The sequence below is a fragment of the Panthera uncia genome, chromosome D4 (assembly GCF_023721935.1).
Source record: "Panthera uncia isolate 11264 chromosome D4, Puncia_PCG_1.0, whole genome shotgun sequence".
NCBI classification, from domain to species: Eukaryota; Metazoa; Chordata; class Mammalia; order Carnivora; family Felidae; genus Panthera; species Panthera uncia.
The window spans coordinates 69,143,408-69,164,918 of NC_064807.1; the positions used below are offsets into that span (position 1 = coordinate 69,143,408).

The following is a 21,511-nucleotide window of genomic DNA, read 5'->3' on the forward strand; positions in this document are numbered from 1 at the left end:
AAATTTATAGTCATAGAAGTAGAATATTACAAAGAGTCCTACTATTCTTTGAATTTGTGAGACTCTCTAAGTGTGTGTTAGTTTCTGTCTGGGGACCACAAACAGGTAAATTAAGAAGGTACGATAACCTCCCCCGCTCATGCTCTCTCTCTGTCAAAAATAAACAAACATTTGGGGCGCCTGGGTGGCTCAGCTGGTTAAGCGTCCGACTTCAGCTCAGGTCACGATCTCGCGGTCTGTGGGTTCGAGCCCCGCGTCGGGCTCTGGGCTGATGGCTCAGAGCCTGCAGCCTGCTTCCGGTTCTGTGTCTCCCTCTCTCTCTGCCCCTCCCCCGTTCATGCTCTGTCTCTCTCTGTCTCAAAAATAAATAAACGTTAAAAAAAAAAATTAAAAAAAAAATAAACATTAAAAAAAATTTAAAAAAAGAGGGGCGCTTGGGTGGCTCAGTCAGTTGAGCGTCCAGCTTCAGCTCAGGTCATGGTCTCACAGTCTGTGAGTTCAAGCCCCGCGTCAGGTTCTGTGCTGACAGCTCAGAGTCTGGAGCCTGCTTCAGATTCTGTGTCTCCCTCTGTCTCTGCCCCTCCCCCACTCATTCTCTGTCTCTGTCTCTCTCTGTCAAAAATAAACATTAAAAAATTTTTTTAAAAAAGAAGGTACGATAAGAAAGTTCAAAAGCGAGCAATCAACATAGGGAACTGGGGTTAGCAAGCTTGGAAAAATGAAAATATTTGAAGGATTTTTTCTTTTTAGTCCAGTGGATAGAAGTAGACACTAAATCTTGTCGTGGTAATCATAAAGAGACTGATTTTGGTTTGATTTAGAATATATAAATGTGTATGTGTGTGTGTATATATATATATATATATATATGTTCATTTTAACAGAGTATTTTAAATGGGTTGCTATGGTATACTGAGTTGCCCATAATTCAAAGTATTCAAAAAAATGAAGGATATACTATTTAACTTGGATGTTGTTTATATTTCAGATTAGTCCAATTTAAGAGAAGTCCACGGTTCTCTGTTCTAAATTTTTTTTAATGTTTATTTATTCTTTGAGAGACAAAAGATGAGTGGGGGAGGGGCAGAGACAGGGAGACACAGAATCTAAAGCAGGCTCCAGGCTCTGAGCTGTCAAGCACAGAGTCCAACGCAGGGCTCAAACTCACAGAGTACATGTTCATGACCTGAGCCGAAGTTGGTCACTTAAACAACTGAGCCACCCAGGCACCGCTGTGATTCTTTATTCTAAATGTCTTATTGAACAAGTCCCAAAAAGCAGAGAAGGGAAATGAATCACTGCCCAGGTCCTTTTTTAAGTATTTTCTTTTTTCTACAAGACACTGCTAAACTTTAGGGAGAAAAGAAAACAACAAAAGTATTCTGTGCCACTCCCTGCCTCCGCCCTGGAAAGGAGGTTGATTACACATCAGTCTGGAAGACAAGGCTGATGCATTACATATAAAGCAGTTAAATGAGAATAAAGACCATGAAGCCAAATATTTACAAATTGATAGGTGGCAAAACAGTAAGTTCCAAGGTCAAGAGGGATCATAGGCTAAGCAAGCAAGACACATGAAAAAACTAGGACTACAGTCTGACCTTGAAATGACCAACAATCTCATATACTGAATGAGTGTACTCAAGCTTAGATAGGTTTTGCAGATTATCCTTGCATTATTTTCTCTAATTTAAAGTAATCTCGATTGTGTGTGTACGTGTGTGAATACGGTGCAAGTGTATATGAATATATCAGCATATATAAATATATACATACAGAGCTGCATATCTGCTCTTGCCCACAGAAAGAAACTTTGACAGTCTCTCTATGAACATGTAATTTCCGGTAGAACTGCTAAGCCAACTCCTAGGAAAACAGCAGATCTCAGACAATCTTTCATCTCCTGAATCGGTTCTGTAGATCCACAGTGGAAGAAATGGGAACATTCTTTCGAAACGTCACACTGCTCCCAATTCCAAACCAATCAAGCAAGATGAAAGCAATGACGACAACTACACAGTGAAAGATCACACAGGGAAATCAGCACAGTCCTCACGGTCTATGCCGAAGAACGGTCCAGTAAAAGACCACTGGAGCAAAACTGAAAGAGACTCAGAATTTACCTGCACTTGCTCCGGGACCCGAAAAAGAGTAGTGTAAGAGAGGGGAAAAAAAAAAAAAAAAAAGGGAATAAGATTCTCAAATTTTACTGAGGCCTTTGAACTTTGGTGGAAAACATTTTGGAGATAATAGCAGCCAGGGAATGAAGACACTTAATATTCCCATAGGAGTGCATGCCCATTTCAGCCACTCATAGTTACTCGGCTGGTGGAAAAAAAAAAAAAAAAAAAAAAAAAAAAAAAAAAAACGAGATTTAGAAATAAGCACAATTGTGTTGAGAAACTAGGAAAACACGCCTAGCCCAAAGGCATTCAGACACAATTTGTCAGGTCTAATCTGGCCCAAGCATGGACCTTCACTGATTTTTCCTGATTAACGTCTATGTTAGAAACAGGGGGTCACTGCTGTTCCAAGGGTCCATATGACCAGTTTTCAGTATGAAAAAACTGGTGTCTAAAACCAGGGACTGTTGGGGGTGTTGTAAAAAACGATTTTCTTTGTTTAGGTCCATCTGACAGAAAACTTCTAACTGTCCTTTTAACCATAAATGTATTAAATTCACAACTTTTGTGTGTGTGTGTGTGAGCCCGACGCGGGCTCAAACTCACAAACCAGGAGATCATGACCTGAGCCGAAGTCAGACACTCAACCCGACGTTCCTCAATTTACAACTTTCAAGTAGACTTTGAAAAAATAAAACGGGAATGTGTCACTGGCCTGGGTGGTGGAGACAGGGAATGTTCAGTCAGGGTAAAATTGAAATAGGAAATTATAAGTTCATTTAAATTTAGGACTGGGTATTAAGTGCAAAAAAACGAGGGCTTCTTATGATGATGCTATGTCAGAACACAGAACTTGAGGTTTGAAAACTGAAGTGGCATTTCTGGCTCTGTACCTGCAGCAAAGCCCTGAGTCTCAGATTCCTTGTCTGGAAAATGGGCTGAATTAGGTTTAATTGAATCCTATTGAATCAATTAGGTTTAATCACAGGGATATGATCTGGGTACAGGAGATAATGTATAATGTACATGAAAATATCCATAACTTGTGAAGAACTACGCAAATGTATCACCAAGATCTTATCATTAAGTATTGCTATTTTATACTTCTGAACAAATGTTGCAACTGGCTTGTCGCTAATTCAAAAGGTCTAAATTGACACAAACTTCGCTAACTCAAAAGGTCTAAATTGACACAAACTTCGCTAATTCAAAAGGTCTAAATTGACACAAACTTCTCAGGAAAGAAAAATGAAAGCTCCATATGCGATCTGCACCTGATACAGTATTATGTTAAACATTTGGGAACAATTTGGTTGTCTTTTCTTCTAGGATTTAAAACCATTATAAATTCCCAATTCTGCATACGGATGTAGACATTTTTACATTTTTCTTTGTCGCTTGCTCCACTGGTAGTTTCCTACGCAAGATAATGGTTTGCTCCTCTCTGCTCGCTGAGCAGCCTCCTGGAGTTGGTAGGAGACAATCTCCGCTGGTGGTAGACTCTCTTCTGCAGAAACCCCCTAATCCTCTGTTTACCACAACATGAGTCTATTGCCATAGAAATGATAGTTGAGATCCCAGAGTCAACCTCACTGCCTTCACAGCAGGACCTTGTAAAAGGAGAAGCCATGCTAACAAAGGGAAAACACAATTTATCAGAATAGTAGGCAGTCTGTTGCCTTGAAAGAAAGGGTAATTGTCAACATTAAAACAAAAATGCATGAATGAGCTATGTTGTTGGGTATGCTGGAGTTTATTTTCTATGTAGTACTGCCCGACTAAAAGTAGCAATTTGAAATTTTATGTCCTTTAATAGTTTGCTTGTAAAGGTCAGCAGTTTCCCTTGATTGCATGTTTCTTACTGAAATAAGAAACAAGCAGATTCTAATTAATCTTGTTGCACAACTGATATTTCTGTGCTCAAAGATTTTCCCTTTTCATGATGTGTTGTTTTTGTTTGTGTGTTTATTGTGTGTGTTTGTCTCGTTTCTATTAATAGAAGAAAGTGAACCTGAACAAGATACTAAAGGTATTTTTTTTCTTTCTGCACTGCTTCTTTTCCAATGTATGGTTCTATTCAATTGTTTATTTTTGCTGACCTTATAAACAAGTCTAAGTGCCGTTATTTTTTTTAGGAAATAAAATGATGTACGGGGAATACTGTCAGCATTTAACAGACTATTATGAGATGCGATGCTTTATTTTATAATGTATTTATCGACTGTTTACTTTTTATTAAGTCAACTCTGAAAATGCAAACAAAATGGCATAAATCAGCATGAGAATAGAAATCTCACACAGATTGGAAAAGGAAAAAGCTTCTCAGGGGAGTACGTGGGGGGAGGGAGGGTGTTACAATTTTTGGAGAGATATAAAAATGTCAAGATGCCAGCTTAGGTTTTTATTGTTATTACTTCAAGGGGACAAGTATTATGCAACTGCTCCAAACCAAATCAAATCAATCAAATTTAAATTAGTTTTAATGGCGCACAGACATATACCTATATTTAGTGGAATTACGTTTACAAGAAAGTAGTGGGAAATCAAATCTGTTTGGGGAAAAACCCTACTGTAGAATAACAGTTTTTCCTCCAAGAAAGCACCTTCTACCCTCATGAAGATTCAAACTTTGTGCTTTATATTTTCTGGATCAGATTCACAAGTTCTCATGCAATACAGTTTCGGCTTTAGGAATAAACCTTAGGCTAGTATTATTTGAAACGGCGCCTCCTTATTTAGTATCTCAAGGTATTTGAGATGCTTTTCTACTTCTAAACATCAGGCTTCTTACAACTAAATTTAGATAAAACCATTTTACCAGCTCCTGTGTGATTTTAATTTTTGTTTTTGCTTGCTTTCAATTTCCCTCCATCAGACATTGCTGGTTAGAACCCAGTAACCTGAAAAAAAAAATCTCTTTAAAGGATACCAGAATAAAATAAATAAAGGAAAAAAATGAGAGAAAATAAAATCCATGTGAGTTCATTGTGTCCTTTTGAGATAATTGCTCTGAAACAGAATTTATAAGGGACCTAAGTATTCCTCTGGTCATACTCCCTTAACAAGACAAAAGCAGTAATTCATCTCAAGCCGAACTGGTCATTAATTTCAGGACTTAATTTGGGTCCCCTGCCCTAGCCTTTCCATTGTACCAGTGTGCAATTTCAGACTGAATAATAGCTCTATCTCCTTATTACTAATTCAAATCACCCCTTAAAATGACAATCAGTAATAACATTTATTATGTTTCTGAAAGTGCTTTAGAAATTGGAAAGGGGGGGAGGGAGAAAGGAGGTATGGATGAGAATATAATATAGCTATGATATAAAGGACTTTGGAATCAGTGGCTGCTTCAGCCCAATTTTGAATATAGGATTCTCAACCTGCAGTTAGCGCTGTAAACTTACCCAAGAGAAATCAAAGCTCAAAACTCATGAATAAATCCCATGAGAGAAAACCCAGGGATAAATAGATTGCCCATGTGTATTTCCCATGATGCAGGTGAACAATAATGCGTTTGCCACAGGAAAGCAAGTGTGATAGAGCTTACAGTGAATTGGAGAATGATGCATATGACTATTTACAGAAAGAAGAGTTGCATCATGTTAAAAATCCATATCAAAACAGTTGCAAACAGGGGCGCCTGGGTGGCGCAGTCGGTTAAGCGTCCGACTTCAGCCAGGTCACGATCTCGCGGTCCGTGAGTTCGAGCCCCGCGTCAGGCTCTGGGCTGATGGCTCGGAGCCTGGAGCCTGTTTCCGATTCTGTGTCTCCCTCTCTCTCTGCCCCTCCCCCATTCATGCTCTGTCTCTCTCTGTCCCAAAAATAAATAAAAAACGTTGAAAAAAAAATTAAAAAAAAAAAAAAAAAAAACAGTTGCAAACATTTTCCAAATTACTAAGTAATGTTATACCCCTTCTATTAAGTAGTCTGTTTATGTAACAAAAACATTTTAACAGTCTTGCATGCAAAAAAAAAAAAAAAAAAAACCGCAAGTTAGAGATATACAATGGACATTTTACTTGATATGAAACATATCACATTACTTTTAAAATTGATGACCTAGAATGCATTTTTGGTTTGGGGCTATCACTAAGATAATGGGAGTTTATTATTGGATTACATTTAATTTTATTATTACCAGTGTATTATTATCCATGGAGGTTAGGCTGGCATTTGTTTTTAATTACAACTGGATTTACTGTTTCCAATGTCTGATAAATATGGGGGAATTTCTTTCATCCCTCCTCCACCTCTTATGCTTGGAACTGGTAACAAACACAGATGGGTATAAAAATATCAGTTTTACGGCTGATAAAGCTGAATCAAAAAATAAAACTTTCTAGTTTTTCATCCAAGAATTCGACTAACATAACTTGTTTCCTCATCCTCCTCAACCCCTCCCCACTCTTTAACATTATAGGATGGAGAAGCCCTGACCCGGGACCCTCACTGCACATTAACCCCATACCCTTCTTGTTTAGAGTAGCTGGGAGAATGATGGCCCCAAGAGGACTGAGATACTCCTAACACAGACAAGTCTTTTTCTCCAGTCTCACCAATCAGAAGAGTCATTCATTCACTTATTCATTCACTTATTCACCAAATATTTATCGAATGCCTACCATGTGCCACACAGGGCTGTCTATCAACCAGCCTGTATTACTGAGCAAAGCAAGCTCTGGCCTTGTGATGCTTACATTCCAGAGGAAGAGGCAGCCAACTAACAAACAAACAAGTCGATAGTTATGACACGGTGGTAAGTGCCACGAAGAAACACAAACAAGGGTAAGGAGATGTATTGAGACACATTTTGATAAGGAGACATCTGTGACCTTCTTTGGGGGAAGGAAACTGGCAAGAACGGTGGAAGCCATCTTTCAATAATGAAAAAAAGGGGGCAAGGTCCTGTTTTATCTTTTGGCAAGAATGTAGGCATGTAGAAGAGAACAGCTTCCCTTTAATTCCTGGCCTTTTTTTTTCCCCTCCTACCGCACTAGACTTAATGTGTGTTGAGAAGCCGGTAGATCGTGACCTGACAAACGAGGGGGCACAAGCCACCCACATGGGGTTGGCAAGTAGCTCCTTCAGCATCCCGGCTCCCACTTTGAGGAAGTGAAACCCATGGGATCATTTTGATCAAAGGCATAGTTTCAACACATCCACACAAAGGAAGCAGAATCACGAGCTTTATTATTTACAAATCCCAGAAGCATGGGTCTGAGGAGCATGCCCTGAGCCTAGGGAAGGGCAGATCTCTGACCCAGGTCACAGAGAAGACAGAGAGCAGGGTACCAAACACCTATACTTATAAGGTGATTGGTGCAGAGGTCACTAACTTTTCTCAGCTTCACTTTAAGTGGTTACTTTAAAAGGTGCCCAGGGGGCACCTGGGTGGCTCAGTCAGTTAAGTGTCTGACTTCAGCTCAGGTCATGATCTCAGTTTTTGAGTTCGAGTCCCACACCGGGCTCTGTGCTGACAGCTCAGAGCCTGGAGCCTGTTTCGGATTCTGTGTGTCTCCCTCTCTCTCTGCCCCTGCCCCACTCATGCTCTGTCTCTCTCTCTAAAGTAAATAAAACATTAAAAAAATAATAATAAAAGGTGCCCAGGAAGAGCAAAATGGGAACTCAGGATGGACGTCCTAACCTCAAGTCCTTATCTAAATGTCTAGACTCTGGGTGTAGCAGGGTTATCATACTATAAAATCCTGAGACACCAACTCAGAAAAATAAAATTTTTTGGTTTTTTTTTTTTTCAAAAGGTTTTTCTTTTAATCACACAATGAAACCCATGGTCAGCCAAGGGTATATTTGTCCTTTTAGAGGAGAAGACCAGTTGTTTGTCAGCACAGTCACACCTTCATGAAGTCATTGAAAATGCTAATAGTTCTCCTTTATGTAGCATCCTGTGCCCACTGGACCCCCCAGAAGGTTTTGATATGGGACAGAGCAGTATATTAAGTAAATTCACTGCAAGGTCCTATTGAGCTCTCAAATGGTCATCGACTCTATTTTCTTTACCATGTCACTTTATGCTTAGCTGTGTTGTGCAATATAGATCATTAAAAGTTTTGCAATGAGCCCAAGTGATATTCCAAATAATACCAGCCAAAAGAAAAAAAAAAGCTGTAAATTAGAACAAAATAAACCCTCCCCGATTACTGCATTTCCAGGAAGAATTTATGGTTCCCAAATGAAAACTCTTGTCTCTATAAATTAAAGCAGAAAGAAGGGTCTAGATTTCATTCTTTTCCAATTTCTTATTCTCCTCTTCAGCCAGAAGGCTCTCATTCAGGTTCAAGAGTAAAGCATTATCTGCAGCGGCTGCTGGCTACACTTTTCCAGCACCTATGGGATTAAAATAATCCCACTCCCAATCTGTCAAGGATCCTCCTTTTTTTTCAGATTCTGAGAGTCAATGGGACCCATAAGATGATGGGTCTCACGCTCAAAAAAAATGTAAGACACACAAGTATCGCCCCAACCCCAACAAGTTATTTCAACCAAATGAAGAACGTGGATTCAGATATGTTGTGCAATCTAGGTCTCCATTATTGTTTGCAGAAAATGTTAGAAAAGGAGAGAATACTTGGGAGCGCCCTTGCTGGGATGCCAGTCTATGTCAGTTGTCAAGACTTCACAACCTGTGAGCTAAGACCGAGCTGGGAGAAATCTCCCGTCAAGTGATCAGATGGGTCACCATGTGTCACTCTGGTATATTCGGAAGAAATGTGTATCGCCTCCTAGCTGGCTGGCCTTCTTGAGAAATTGAGAATTTCCAATGTGTACAGCCTCTGTCACTTAGTCTTCATTGACATTTCCTTCGGACTCTTGCATTCTGCAACTTTTTATTTCCTATTTCACCTTGGAGCCTTGCTTTTCTGGGATTCCCATAGAGGTACAGACTTCACCCTCTCTTTTAAGGCAGCAACTTTAGGACCGGCTCCATAATTTGTGGGCCAGGTGCAAATGATAATCTGGGGCCCTTAATTCAAAAATCACTAGTAACTTCAAGACATGGGCAGCAGAAAATCAAACCAAGCGTGGGGCCCTCTTAGCACGGTGCCCTATGAGACTACACAGGGCCACTCACACTTGAGGCCAACCCTGCGGACCATGATGGCTACTGTCACTCATTTTGCTATGGAATTTTTCAGCTGGAAACATCACCTGCTCGGGAAATTTTTCACAGTCCCACATTTTGTTTCAATTTAGAATCGTCCCCCATTGAATTTTGATCTAAAACTGTTGTAGATATTTCCGAGGCTCTTAGGACAGATGCCTCTGCCAAATCTTCCTTCTCAGAGCCTTACTTTTCTTCGTTTTGGGGTTTTCTAAAACTTGATGTTATTTCAATAGCAGATGAAGTGGGTATCTCATCACATGTTTTCTGGAGCTGTGGGGTAGGCTCCACAGCATTTTTTAAAAATATTATTATAAAATTTTCAACCTTACAAAAAAGTAGTTACAGTAATATAGTGAACTCCCATGTTCCCATTACCCATTGGGGAACAATGATCAACAGCCTACCATTTTTGTTTCCTTGATTCCATTACTATTTTATTGCTGCTGGTTTCTTTTAAAGCAAATCCCAGACATTAATTCAATCAACCAATACGTACACTAGTATAAGGATTTTTTTCTTAAAAGATATAATGCCATGTTCATTACTCCACTCATCCCCATTTAGCACTCATTTCTCAGTACCATTTACTACCAGGACTGTGTAATTTTTATTCAAATGTATCAAAATATCTTTCTACATCTGACCTGTTGAATTAAGAATCCAAATAAGAGCCACACATTGCATCTGGGGTTATGCCTCTTAAGTCTTTTTAACTCTATGATTGTTCCCTCTTTCTTTTTTACTTCCTGATACATTTTATTTATTGAGAAAACGAAATAATTTGTTCTGCGGAACTGTCTATACTCTGGATTTGAACGAATTGCATCCCCATAGTGTTGTTTCACATGTTCCTTAACCTCGGCTTTTTATAGGTTGGTAATCAGACCACAGGACTTACTAAAAGCGGCTCAGTTTTGTTTGGGGTGGGGGGGGGGATGTTGGGGGTAGATTCAGCTGTATTTTAAACATTTGGAGCATTTTTTTAACCACCTCATGCCTTGAAGATGGAGGCTTCCTTGCTTTTCCTTTCTTCTGGCTTTTGGGCCCAACATTGTATTTCTAACATGCTCTTCTAGATTCCATCTCTTAGAGTCCTCAATTTCAAAAAATAGGAAGTTGAATTAATCTGAACCTGCAAATCTAAAATTAGAATCTGCAAGGGTGGCCTGAGTGGCTCAGTTGGTTAAGCACCTGACTCTTGATTTCAGCTCAGGTCATGGTCTCATGGTTCGTGAATTTGAGCCCCACGTTGGGCTCTGCACTGCCCAGGCAGAGCCTGCTTGGGATTCTCTTTCTCTCCCTTTCTCTCTGCCCCCCCCCCCCCCCCCAAATAAATAAGCATGTAAAATTAAAATAAATAAATAAATAAATAAATAAATAATAAAATTAGAATCTGCCAAAAACATCCAGTTGTCAAATCGTATCTTCTCGGAACTTTCTCTTATCTAATCAGGAGGGATTCCGTCTCAGAATGGAATATTAATTACCTATTCCCCTGCTCACACTTGGCCTAAAATGTTTCTTTGGGGCCCGATGTGCTCATCGCATTCTCTAAAAAGTTTGACAGATTTTGTCTGTCCTCCCACCATGACACAGTTGAAGATATAAAGCACTAATCATTTCATTACTTAATTAAATACTATTACTTTGGTCAGGCACTCTTCTGGGTACTGAACAAACAGGCTAGGTTTCTGGTTGCTGAAAACTCACAATCTACTGGGGGATGGGGGGGACGGGGAGGAGGTAGGCATTAGACAAATGAAATATAACTTCAGATAGTGGTAAGGTCTGGAAAGACAGTAAACCAGGATGATGAGAAAGTGAATGGGGGAAGGTTACACTCTATGTTGCGTGGTCGAGGAAGGCCCTTCTGAGGATATGCCGCTCAGAGACTGGATGATACAAGGGAACTGCCGCATGGAGATCTGGGGGATGAGTGCTGTCGGCCGAGGGACAGCATGGACAAGCTCCTAAGGTGGAAATAAGCCCGGGGCATCCATGGGTGGTGAGAAATGTAGGGTTAAAGCATAAATGGCTTAGAAGCCAGGGCGTATCTGTAATACGGAGGTAACACGGAAGGGTTCTACACGGGAGAACGTGACTTGATTTGCATTTTTAAAAGACCACTCCAGCTTGAGCATTCCCTATAGGAGAGTCACTCATCACTTCTGTTTTCCTAACAGTTTTTGCCAGAATCCTGCGGGCTCCTGAATCCCACAATGTCACATTTGGCTCCTTTGTGACCCTGCGCTGCACAGCAACAGGCATCCCTGTCCCCACCATCACCTGGATTGAAAATGGAAATGCCGTGAGTGCCATCGCTATGGGGACTTGTCTGGGGAAGATCACTCGAGAGGAATCTCAGGATAGGCCACATATTTGTAAAGTTACCCTGATCTCTGTCATTGGTCCCACCTGCACCTCTATTTTTCAAAGCCTTCCAGTATTTTCATCCTAGCAGTCACTGCCTTAGAAATTGAACCCCACAGGTTTGCTTCTTTCCTTGTATCATGGGGAAGAGTAGAAAATCAAATTTTCCTTTATGCCTTTGTGTAAAAGGGAAATGGTAGCAATTCCTTCCCACACAGGTAAAACAATTTTCACAAAATTCACCAGCTCAAGAATTAGGTCACTCCTGGAGGGTACTTTGATGAAAAGTAATCCAGAATTAGAACCCATGACTGTCAGTTTAACCATCTTTAATTCATTTTTTCATACTGATAATAACTGACATATATTAAGTGATCACTATGTGCCAGGAGCTGTTCTAAGCACTTTACATATATTACACATAAATTTATTCATTCCACAAATATCTACTGAGCATCTCCCGGGTGTCAGGCACTATTCTGGGCATTATAGATATAGGAGCAAACAAAAGAGGTTAAGTTCCCTGCCCTCAAAGAACTGACACTATGATGGGGAAAGACAACAAATAAAACCAATATTCTATGCAGATAGTGTCAAATACTATGGAGGAAAATAAAGCAGGAAAATGAGACAGAAGTGCAACCTTAGGAGAAAGATTCCATTTTCTTTTTTTTTTTTCTTTTTTTTTTTTTTAACATTTTTTATTTATTTTTGGGACAGAGAGAGACAGAGCATGAACAGGGGAGGGGCAGAGAGAGAGGGAGACACAGAATCGGAAACAGGCTCCAGGCTCCGAGCCATCAGCCCAGAGCCTGACGCGGGGCTCGAACTCACGGACCGCGAGATCGTGACCTGGCTGAAGTCGGACGCTCAACCGACTGCGCCACCCAGGCGCCCCGAAAGATTCCATTTTCAACAGAGTGGTCAAGGAAGCCTCATTAAGATGTAGAGAATTCAGGGGCACCTGAGTGGCTCAGTCAGTTTAAGCATCCAACTCTTGATTTGAGCTCACATTATGATCTCACGGTTCATAAGATCAAGGCTGACATCAGGCTCTGTGTTGACAGCATGGTGCCTGCTTGGGATTCCCTCTTTCCCTCTCTCTCTCTCTGCCCCATTCACACGCATACAAGCATGTTCTCTCTCTCCCTCTCTCTCTTTCTCTCTCTCAAAATGAATAAATTTTTCAAAAAAGATGAAGACTTTTGAGCTAAGATCTGAAGGAGGTAAGGACGAGATAACTGTAAGACAACTATAGTTATCTGTAGTAGATAACTATGGGAAGAAAACTGGGGCAAGTTTCTGAGATAAAGGTGCACGCCGTACATCAAAGGAATAACAAGTTAGTATGACGAGAGGTGAATGAGAAACAAAGAAAGAGGTAAGGGGTGTGTCTAGGAATTGTGGATCATATACGCTTTATGTAGAGTATTGAAACAATTTTGGCTTTTAATCAAGTGAGATGGGATGCCATTTTAGGTCTCTTTCTCTTATCTGCTTTCCTGCTGACTCTTGTTCCTTGTGTTTTGTTTCCTCGTGTGCCTACTTATCTTTGACTACCTGTGGCTCATTGTTTTGGGGGAAGAAAGGTCAGGGATTAATACGAGGTCTAGGTAAAGGTACTTTTCTCTAGAAAGAATTTTTGTTTATTTTTGCTAAAGACCAGGGGCAACTACTTATCTTGGACCATCTTAAACTAAGTTCAAAGTTTGAAGCTCCTTGGTCATCCCAGATCATTGTAACACAGTCTTCAATTCCATGTAGGCTAGGTCGCTTGTAGTTCACATTGGTATGTCCCTGATATCCGGTTCTTTGAGATGTTAGTTTATTGTATCTCTTATTAGACTTCTTACCCTTATGGAACCTGACTTTTGATTTCTGTCTCCTCACTCTTCAAGGCCATCCAAAGGAAACAAATTTTTCTGGGTTGGAAAACTGTCAGGGAAAATAGAAGCTTCTCAGTTTGTTACATTGGTTAAAAGTATTTTTCCACGATTTTAATTTTTTTCAGCCTACTATAGAAAGTCTTAGATGGACAAATGTCTCAGCCTAGTGCTATATGCACACATAATAGCTCACAACACTCTTCTGCTACTTTACTGACTCTCTCAAAGTTGGCTCCTACTTACAGCCCTGCTATCTGAACTCTGGATTTTTCCATGACTCTACAGGGAAAATTTATCCATTCTCCTCTCAGTGAACTTTTAGATTTCAGCAACTTAGCTGATATTAATTTTTCTATCAACCCAGTCACATCTCTTTGTATCTTACAGAAATTGCTGAAAATTTCTGGCCCTTTGATTATGACACCCTTCTACCTTTCTATGGATTGATTTTTCCTAATTTTAGATTTTATTTACCTTTTGGGATTCAGGTGGAAAACAGAGAGTTAATACACATGTGGGCTGAGATTATCATTGTAATTGTTGGCCAAGCATGACTTCCATGTAATACAACCTTATTTAGTATTTTCTCTGCCCATTAAGTGTCTTCAGTAGGGCAAGTTCTTTTCTCACTACTGGCTACCTCACACAGGCTCTGTGGTTTTTCTGGTTGCTCTTAGGTGATTTTAAATCACTAATACCATCCCAATTTAGTAATTTTAAGTGCCTAAACCTGAGTAATAACCAAAGCTTCCAAATGCAATTCTCAGATGGGACCTTTCCCTCCCCCTACCCCATCCCTTTTTTTAAGATTTCCTTTTTAAGTAATCTCTCCACCCAATGTGGGGCCTGAACTCACAACTCCAAGATCAAGAGTCACATCCTCTACTGACTGAGCCAACCAGGTGCCCCACCTTCCTTCCTTTCTTAAGACTACCACATGGATGCTACCTGCCTTCCACAACAGTCCTGTGGTTAGCTTCTTCTCTCACACTCATTCATTCGCTCTTCCTCCACTTCCTAACTACTACTTAAGACTCCTACAGCTTTGGGGTTGGAAGGAGGGAGGAGCAGTAATTGAAGAGGAAAAGTTCTAATTTAAATGACACTCTTTTAAGTTGGCTTTACACCACTGTGCCCAACAAGTATTTAAAACAATTCTTTCCATCATGGACACATTCATGATTCTTCAGAAATCAAGGGATAGTCAAGATGACCCCATGACCCATTTTCCTCAGGGCAGCAATCTCCTTCTTAGCCCCTAATCTGTTTGTTGATGGGAAGCCTTTCTGTCAGGGTCCCATCAATGCCCCCATAAGATCTTTGGGGAAGACTGAAAATGAGTCCAAACCAGATCTTCTATAAAACCTCTGTATCCACAAACTCTTGCATCCAGACCACTGAACAGAGCTACCCCCTCTTTTCTCCTTCTGTTGGAGTTGTTAGGCAGCCCGGCTCTGCCCTTTCGATTTTACAGGTGGTTATCAGATACATCTTGGCTGTGTCAACAAACTGCAGGTGTGTCAGGGTCCCCAAGACCACCCTCAAGTTTGATGATTCACTAGAAGGACCCACAGAACTCAGAAAAGCCATTATCCTTATGGTTATAGTTTATTACAGTGAAAGGATACAGACTAAACTCAGTAGTAGGTAATCAGTTGTTCTCTCCCTGTGGAATCCCATGGAGAGCACCTAAATCTCCCAGCAATGATGTCAACCTGTATGGCGTCTTGTACCAAGGAAGTTCATCCAGCCTTGGGGTCTAGGGATTTTCCTGAAGGTCAGTTACATAAGCATGGAGGGCTCACACGACTGACCTTAGCTAGTCTCTAGCCCTTCCAAAGGTCAAACTGATACAACATAGCCTAGAGTCCCTGCTGAACAAAAAGAACTATTCACCATAATTTGCACTTGAACATAAACCATCTGGCATGGCTCATGGTCTCAGATATACAAAGACACTCTTACGAGGCAGAATTTTTCCAAAGGATGAGAGGTTATCTCTTAGAAGCAAGTCAAAGGCCAGTCCTTTCTGGGTTTGAGTACAGGGTTTGAGCACCTCGAGTCCAATAAGTTAACCCTTTATTACACAGCAGGGGACATACGTCAATCCTTCAGGTGGTCCTATTGAAGACCCTCTTTCATGCCTTAAGAAGATGGGGTTCTTGCGGTGCCTGGGTGGCTCAGTCAGTTAAGCGTCCAACTTCGGCTCAGGTCATGGTCTCACAATTCTTGAGCTGGAGCCCCACATCAAGCCCTGTGCTGATGGCTCAAAGCCTGGAGCCTGCTTCAGATTCTGTGTCTCCCCATCTCTCGGCCCCTTCCCTGCTCATGCTCTGTCTCTCAATAATAAATAAACATTAAAAAAAATTAAAAAAAAAAAAAGAAGATGGGGTACTTTTTCAAACCAGTTCCTTGGGTGGGGTGAGGATGGCTCTCACTACAGCTAAGCAACTCAAACCTTGATGAGTCATCTAGAGGGGCCTCAACCATATCCCTTTCTCACGTCCCCCAGGATAGTCTCTCTCCAACTGTTTCGTATCTTGGTTGCAGTGTGCATATGTTGTCGTATTACCAAATATTAACAGCAACATTTCAAAGTCAAAGGAGTGTTCTCATGAGGAGAAAAAAAGAAACAGAGGAAAAGAAGGCGAGGACGGGAAAGAGAAGTAGGACACTAGACATGGGGAGGGAAGAAGGGAAGAGAGAGAGGTGTGTGGGAAGCAAAGCATGTCATGTGTGAAATTCCGGTGGATGTGGTTCACTAGGAAAAAGATGCCTACCTGAACTAATTCTAAACCTACCTGAACTAAACCTACCTGAACTAATTCTAAACCTACCTGAACTAATAATGTTATCCTGCAAAAAGCAGGCTCTTTAGGGCCTACAACTCATTTATTACTTTGTTTTCATTACTGTGTTTGCTGAAGAGTTGTTTTTTCTTTTCTGATGCTTGTACAAAACCACTTTTCTCATCATTTGTGTTTAAAACCAATTTAACTTGTCTCTTCGAAATATAGTAAATGAATTAATGTCACTCTACAGACTTTCTACATGAGGTATCAGAAATAAGAATAGGTGAGGGGTTGGCAGACTAAATTGGAAATGGCTCTCTTTAGCTAATGTAATGGTAGGGAAGTCTACTTACCTCTCAGACACAGATTTTCCCATATTTTTAATGATAGAGGTGTCAGGTGGCTGGAGAAAATGATCCCTAATAGGACATCAGAGTTAAAGTTCTCCATTTTTGTTAAGTTACAATCAAATAACTTGAGGTTCCTGTTCTTCTTTAGCTCTCTAATTAAAGTGTCATCTATAATTCAAATCTTGGGGCGCCTGGGTGGTTCCATCAGTTGAGCATCCAACTCTTGATTTCAGGAGGTCATGATCCCAGGGTTGTGGGATCGAGCCCTGCATTGGGCTCTACAGTGAGCGTGGAGCTTGCTCAAGATTCTCTCTCTCCCTCTCCCCTCTCCCCAACTTGTGCTGCCACTCTCTAAATTAAGTAAGTAAAAGAAATTTCAAATCTTATTTGGCAGTGTTTTGTGGCTCTTCTGTGGAAGTCACTGTAGTTGTCTTAAGCCTCTCAAGGTAGTGTAAAAATATGTCCTAAGAAAGCTGGGGAACTGATGATAGGACTTTAATGATTTGTCTTCCTCTATGAAAACAGGAATAAAGAAAATGGGAAGACACATGCTTTACAAAACCTTCAGTGTTTTCAAAGGCTCATAATAGTCTAGAACTGGAAGATACATGATTAGTCTCTCTTGGAGTTCATGAGTAATAAAAAAAGAGTCTGATGGTTTGAGTTAGTTTGGGTCCTACTGAGACCCCAACTTAATCATTCAAGATGTGATTCACAGAAAGATGTGATTCACAAGATTCAAGATGTGATTCACAAAAGGCAGGAAGCAAAATAGACCCATTGCCTCTGATTCTTAAACAGGAATAAAACAAACTAATAGTGGCTTTCTTCTGGAAGAAAGCAGAAGTACATCCGTGGTTCTCATGGTCAGAGACAGGGTTGCTCTTATAGCCAAGTTTCGTTCGTGGTGATATGACCCGCGTCCAAACAGAAACCAAGACGATCTTGCTCATGCTGACACAAATCACAGGAAATGGAGGCAATCTCAGGCATTTAATGCACAAGGGGCAACCAGAAAATTCTACTGAGAACAGGAAGAGCCCACAGCCCTGGTATTATCTAGGGTGGACTGAACAAAGATGAATACAGAGCTGGGAGCTAATTGGCACAGAATAAAACAGAGTTTAAACTGTGGTTCTTCACTAACTCCAAATTCATGAACTAACTTCACTAACACACTCCTGAGAACAGTGAGTACTCTAACGGATGTGACGACTCCTTTCCCCCCTGCCTCTGTGAACACATCAATAACCTAAAAGCCTGAATGGTTAAACCAAAGAACAAGAGAAAGGCAAGCCACATGCTCTGAAGTGATCAAGAATTATTTTTTCTTCTCTTTGTACACAAATGTCATTCGTTTTTCATGGAAATCTGTAGTCTCAGATGAACCTCAGAACGAGTAGTAATATTCCTTTTGTTTTACAACATTGGAAGTAGTAGTTTCACACGGATAGAGCAGAGCTCACTTCTCTTAAAGAAAACAAACTTCTATTCCGATAACCAGACTTGATTTCAAGTTAGACTGGTAATATCTCCATTATTTTCACATTCAAGTAAAAAATGTAGAAAAATTACATGTCTCTCTTGTTTCTCCATTAAACACAGTTCTTAAAGGATTTTAAAAGCTGGATCATTTTAATTTTTTTAGAAGAATTTTATAAAAAATAAGTAGCCAAACTATCTATGTGGAAGATTGTGCTTTTGAATTCTCTTAACGGTCAGCTCACCTTGACATGTATTTTTAAGAGGTAGTATTTTTGGTTTGAAGTACCTGAGCTTTGGAGTCTTCTCATCTTACTAGCTGTGTTAATTAAGATAATTACATGTATCAGCTGGAATACATTACATGAAACATGGCAGCAGCCAGATTGAAAGAGGCAACTACGGTGATGTCGATCAGAAACAATGTGGAAGATTTTCTCATTCTGTTACCCCCTTTTCTTTTTTTCAAATGTTGATTTATCTATTCTGAGAGAGAGAGAGCGCGCGCAGGGGAGGGGGAGCGAGAGGGGGAGAGAGAGAATCCCAAGCAGGCCTCTGCACTGTCAGCACGGAGCCTGATGCAGGGCTCAAACTCATGAATCCCTGAGATCATGACCTGAGCCGAAACCAAGAGTTGGATACTCAACCGAATGAGCCACCCAGGTGCCCCTAGCCCTCTTTCTATGACGCACATACAGACATTATTCCAACTCCCTACACATGGACCCTGCTGGGCCATACCCGACGGCTCCATGAGGCATTCTCAGCAAGCTGGAACTGTTTGTAAGACAGAGCCATTGAAGCCAGAGGCCTTCCTATGCTAAGGCCAATTCATGACGAAGTGATGAGACTATTCGTACCTGTGAATAGATTATCTCAAAACAGCATTATTAATGTGTTAATGATACATAAAAATATTCCACAGGTCAATACTACTTTGCCACTTTCAAAAAGCTTTTACACACATCACCTCAGGTGTGAACCAAGGTGCCTATTTATGACAGGGTTTCCTGTCTGCCTGCCTCTTTTTGAGGTCACTGTCTCAGAAAGAGAACCGCACATACACAGCAGAGCTGTTTATCCAGCAACTTCAGGGCAGTATGCCTGACAGGCTTGCAGAAAATAACGTATTTACTGTAAATCCCAGATACAGTCACCTCAATTAAGTACTTGGTTTTGCCGAGACATACCTTGGTCAAAACTCGTAATAATCTGAACCTGAGGAGCAAAAAAGACCGAAATGGAGGGCAAGGGGTGGTTTTTATTTTTAGGTCATCAAAAAATACGAAACTGTTGGTCAGGATGACCCATGAAGGAAGAAAAACAAATTCGCTCTCTGACTAACAAGGCCTGCTGTGCCTGAGTCACAAACCGAATCAAGCAAGGCCTCTGAAAACAGGAGGAAAAGCATTTAGGAGCCATGCCATAATCGAGCAATGAGCATCATAGCTTGTTGGTCTCCTTGCTGAATTACTTCAACACCCGGATGAAGTCCAGGAGAAGAGAGGTCAGCCAGTTTAAAACTCATCCTCTTTTCTACCAAGAATGTTTTCATTAACCTTGAGGAGGAGTTTAGGAATGACTTTCTTAGGTGTGAACATGAAAATAACGCTAGTTTCATCAACCTTGGGGAAAAGACTCCTTCCCAAGTCATCTCCCAGGCATTGTGCACACCTCGTTCTTAGAGGATGGATTAAGCTTGCAAAGGGAGAAGGCAATTGTTCTATAGATTTCACTTCTATCAACTGGAAAGGGATTGTCTTTATAAAGGAAACATCTCAATAGCATAAAGCATGTTGACTGAGCATAGAGGCTTGAGGTCTTTAGTTTTTTTCTCAGTGTTGCTTTGCTCCTAAAATTCAGGGAGAACCCAACATTGCATTTCAAACTACTCAGTCTTTTCTGTTTAACTTGGAAACTCAAATCCATAAGAGATTGCACTGCTGATAAATATGATAATGATGAATTTCATCTGAATTCCCAACCGAGTGTATGTCTCTTAAAGATATTTTTCTCTCTGCCTCGTCAATTTCTCACAGCGTCCAGGCTGCTTTTCTGGGGAAGCTACCACAATACTTGATCTGACTTAAGTGGATGCTCGCATGATATTTTTATCATAAAGGTTGGAAACAGTAGTGCATAGAAGGAATAAGAAGTCAAAGAAGCTAATTGAGCAGACTTCCCTGCTTAATTGCTACAGAGGGTATTTGGTTCCAAGGCTGGCCAGACACCTGGCAGCAGAAAGAATAAAGCTGGTTTCACCCCAGGGCTTGCCATCCCCTTGCTGGTCTACCCGTGAAAACAGGCAAAATAGCAAAATAACTGGCTCCAAGTTTCTTATTCCCAGCCTCATTTCCCACTAAGGGACAGAGAGAGATCTCTCAAGGCCACTCCTCTGACATAAGGTCAAGGTGAATCACTGACTGATTGTCATTCCATTCAGATTTCCTTCCAACTGGCATGTTCCCCTCATACAAACAGTGACAATTAACGAATAATTATTGCAAAGATGGTACAGTGCTCAAAAAAATAGTGAATAGAATCGCCGCTTTAAAACATGCCACCACCTTCACAGTGACATTTAAGTCATGCATTTGTTTTGTTTATGGGTGATTTGTTGAGGTTGGCATTCTTGTTTTCTAATAACTCTCCATATGTTCTCTTCTAGTGCCAGGGAAGGCACTCTAACATAACAGTTAAAAGCACAGGCTTTGGGATCAAACTGGGGCACAAATTCTAACTCTGCAACCTAATAGAAAGTGCTAGGGGTGCCTGGGTGGCTCAGTCGGTTGGGCGTCCGACTTCGGCTCGGGTCATGATCTCGCGGTCCGTGAGTTCGAGCCCCGCATCGGGCTCTGTGCTGACAGCTCAGAGCCTGGAGCCTGTTTCAGATTCTGTGTCTCCCTCTCTCTGACCCTCCCCCGTTCATGTTCTGTCTCTCTCTGTCTAAAAAATAAATAAACGTTAAAAAAAAAATTTTTTTAAAAAAAAGAAAAAAAGAAAGTGCTAGGCAGCTGTCTTTCCCACAGAGCTGAAATGATGATAATAAACAAGCACATAAACTAACCTACCAATTAGGTTAATATTGATACCCTGACTCTTCAAGGACGTTTGATTTTATGATTTGAATAGTATGACAGGATGCAAGTCATGCCTCAGAAACAGACTTGGCTTTATAACCATTTTTCTTCACAACCATCCATCTATCTGTTGTGCATTTGTGGAGGACAGAACAGGAGCTAACCTTTTAATAATGCTCGTAAGTGTGTGGGTTGACTGGGTGGTTTTGCTGATTTGGGCCAGGATTTCGTGATCATGGCTGATCTAGTTCCTGTGACTGGCATGCGGACTGGGAGCTAGTTGATCTAGAATGGCCTCACTT

The 21,511-nt window shown here is 40.8% G+C and overlaps 1 protein-coding gene across 1 annotated transcript in view; it reads left to right on the forward strand.

Moving 5' to 3' along the window:
* MUSK (muscle associated receptor tyrosine kinase) overlaps nt 1-21,511 on the forward strand; it is a 93,297-nt gene that overhangs the window by 38,062 nt on the left and 33,724 nt on the right. Inside the window, exon 6 of the mRNA XM_049637079.1 lies at nt 11,433-11,557. Coding sequence (XP_049493036.1) covers nt 11,433-11,557 — 125 coding nt within the window. The remainder of the gene's footprint in view (nt 1-11,432; nt 11,558-21,511) is intronic.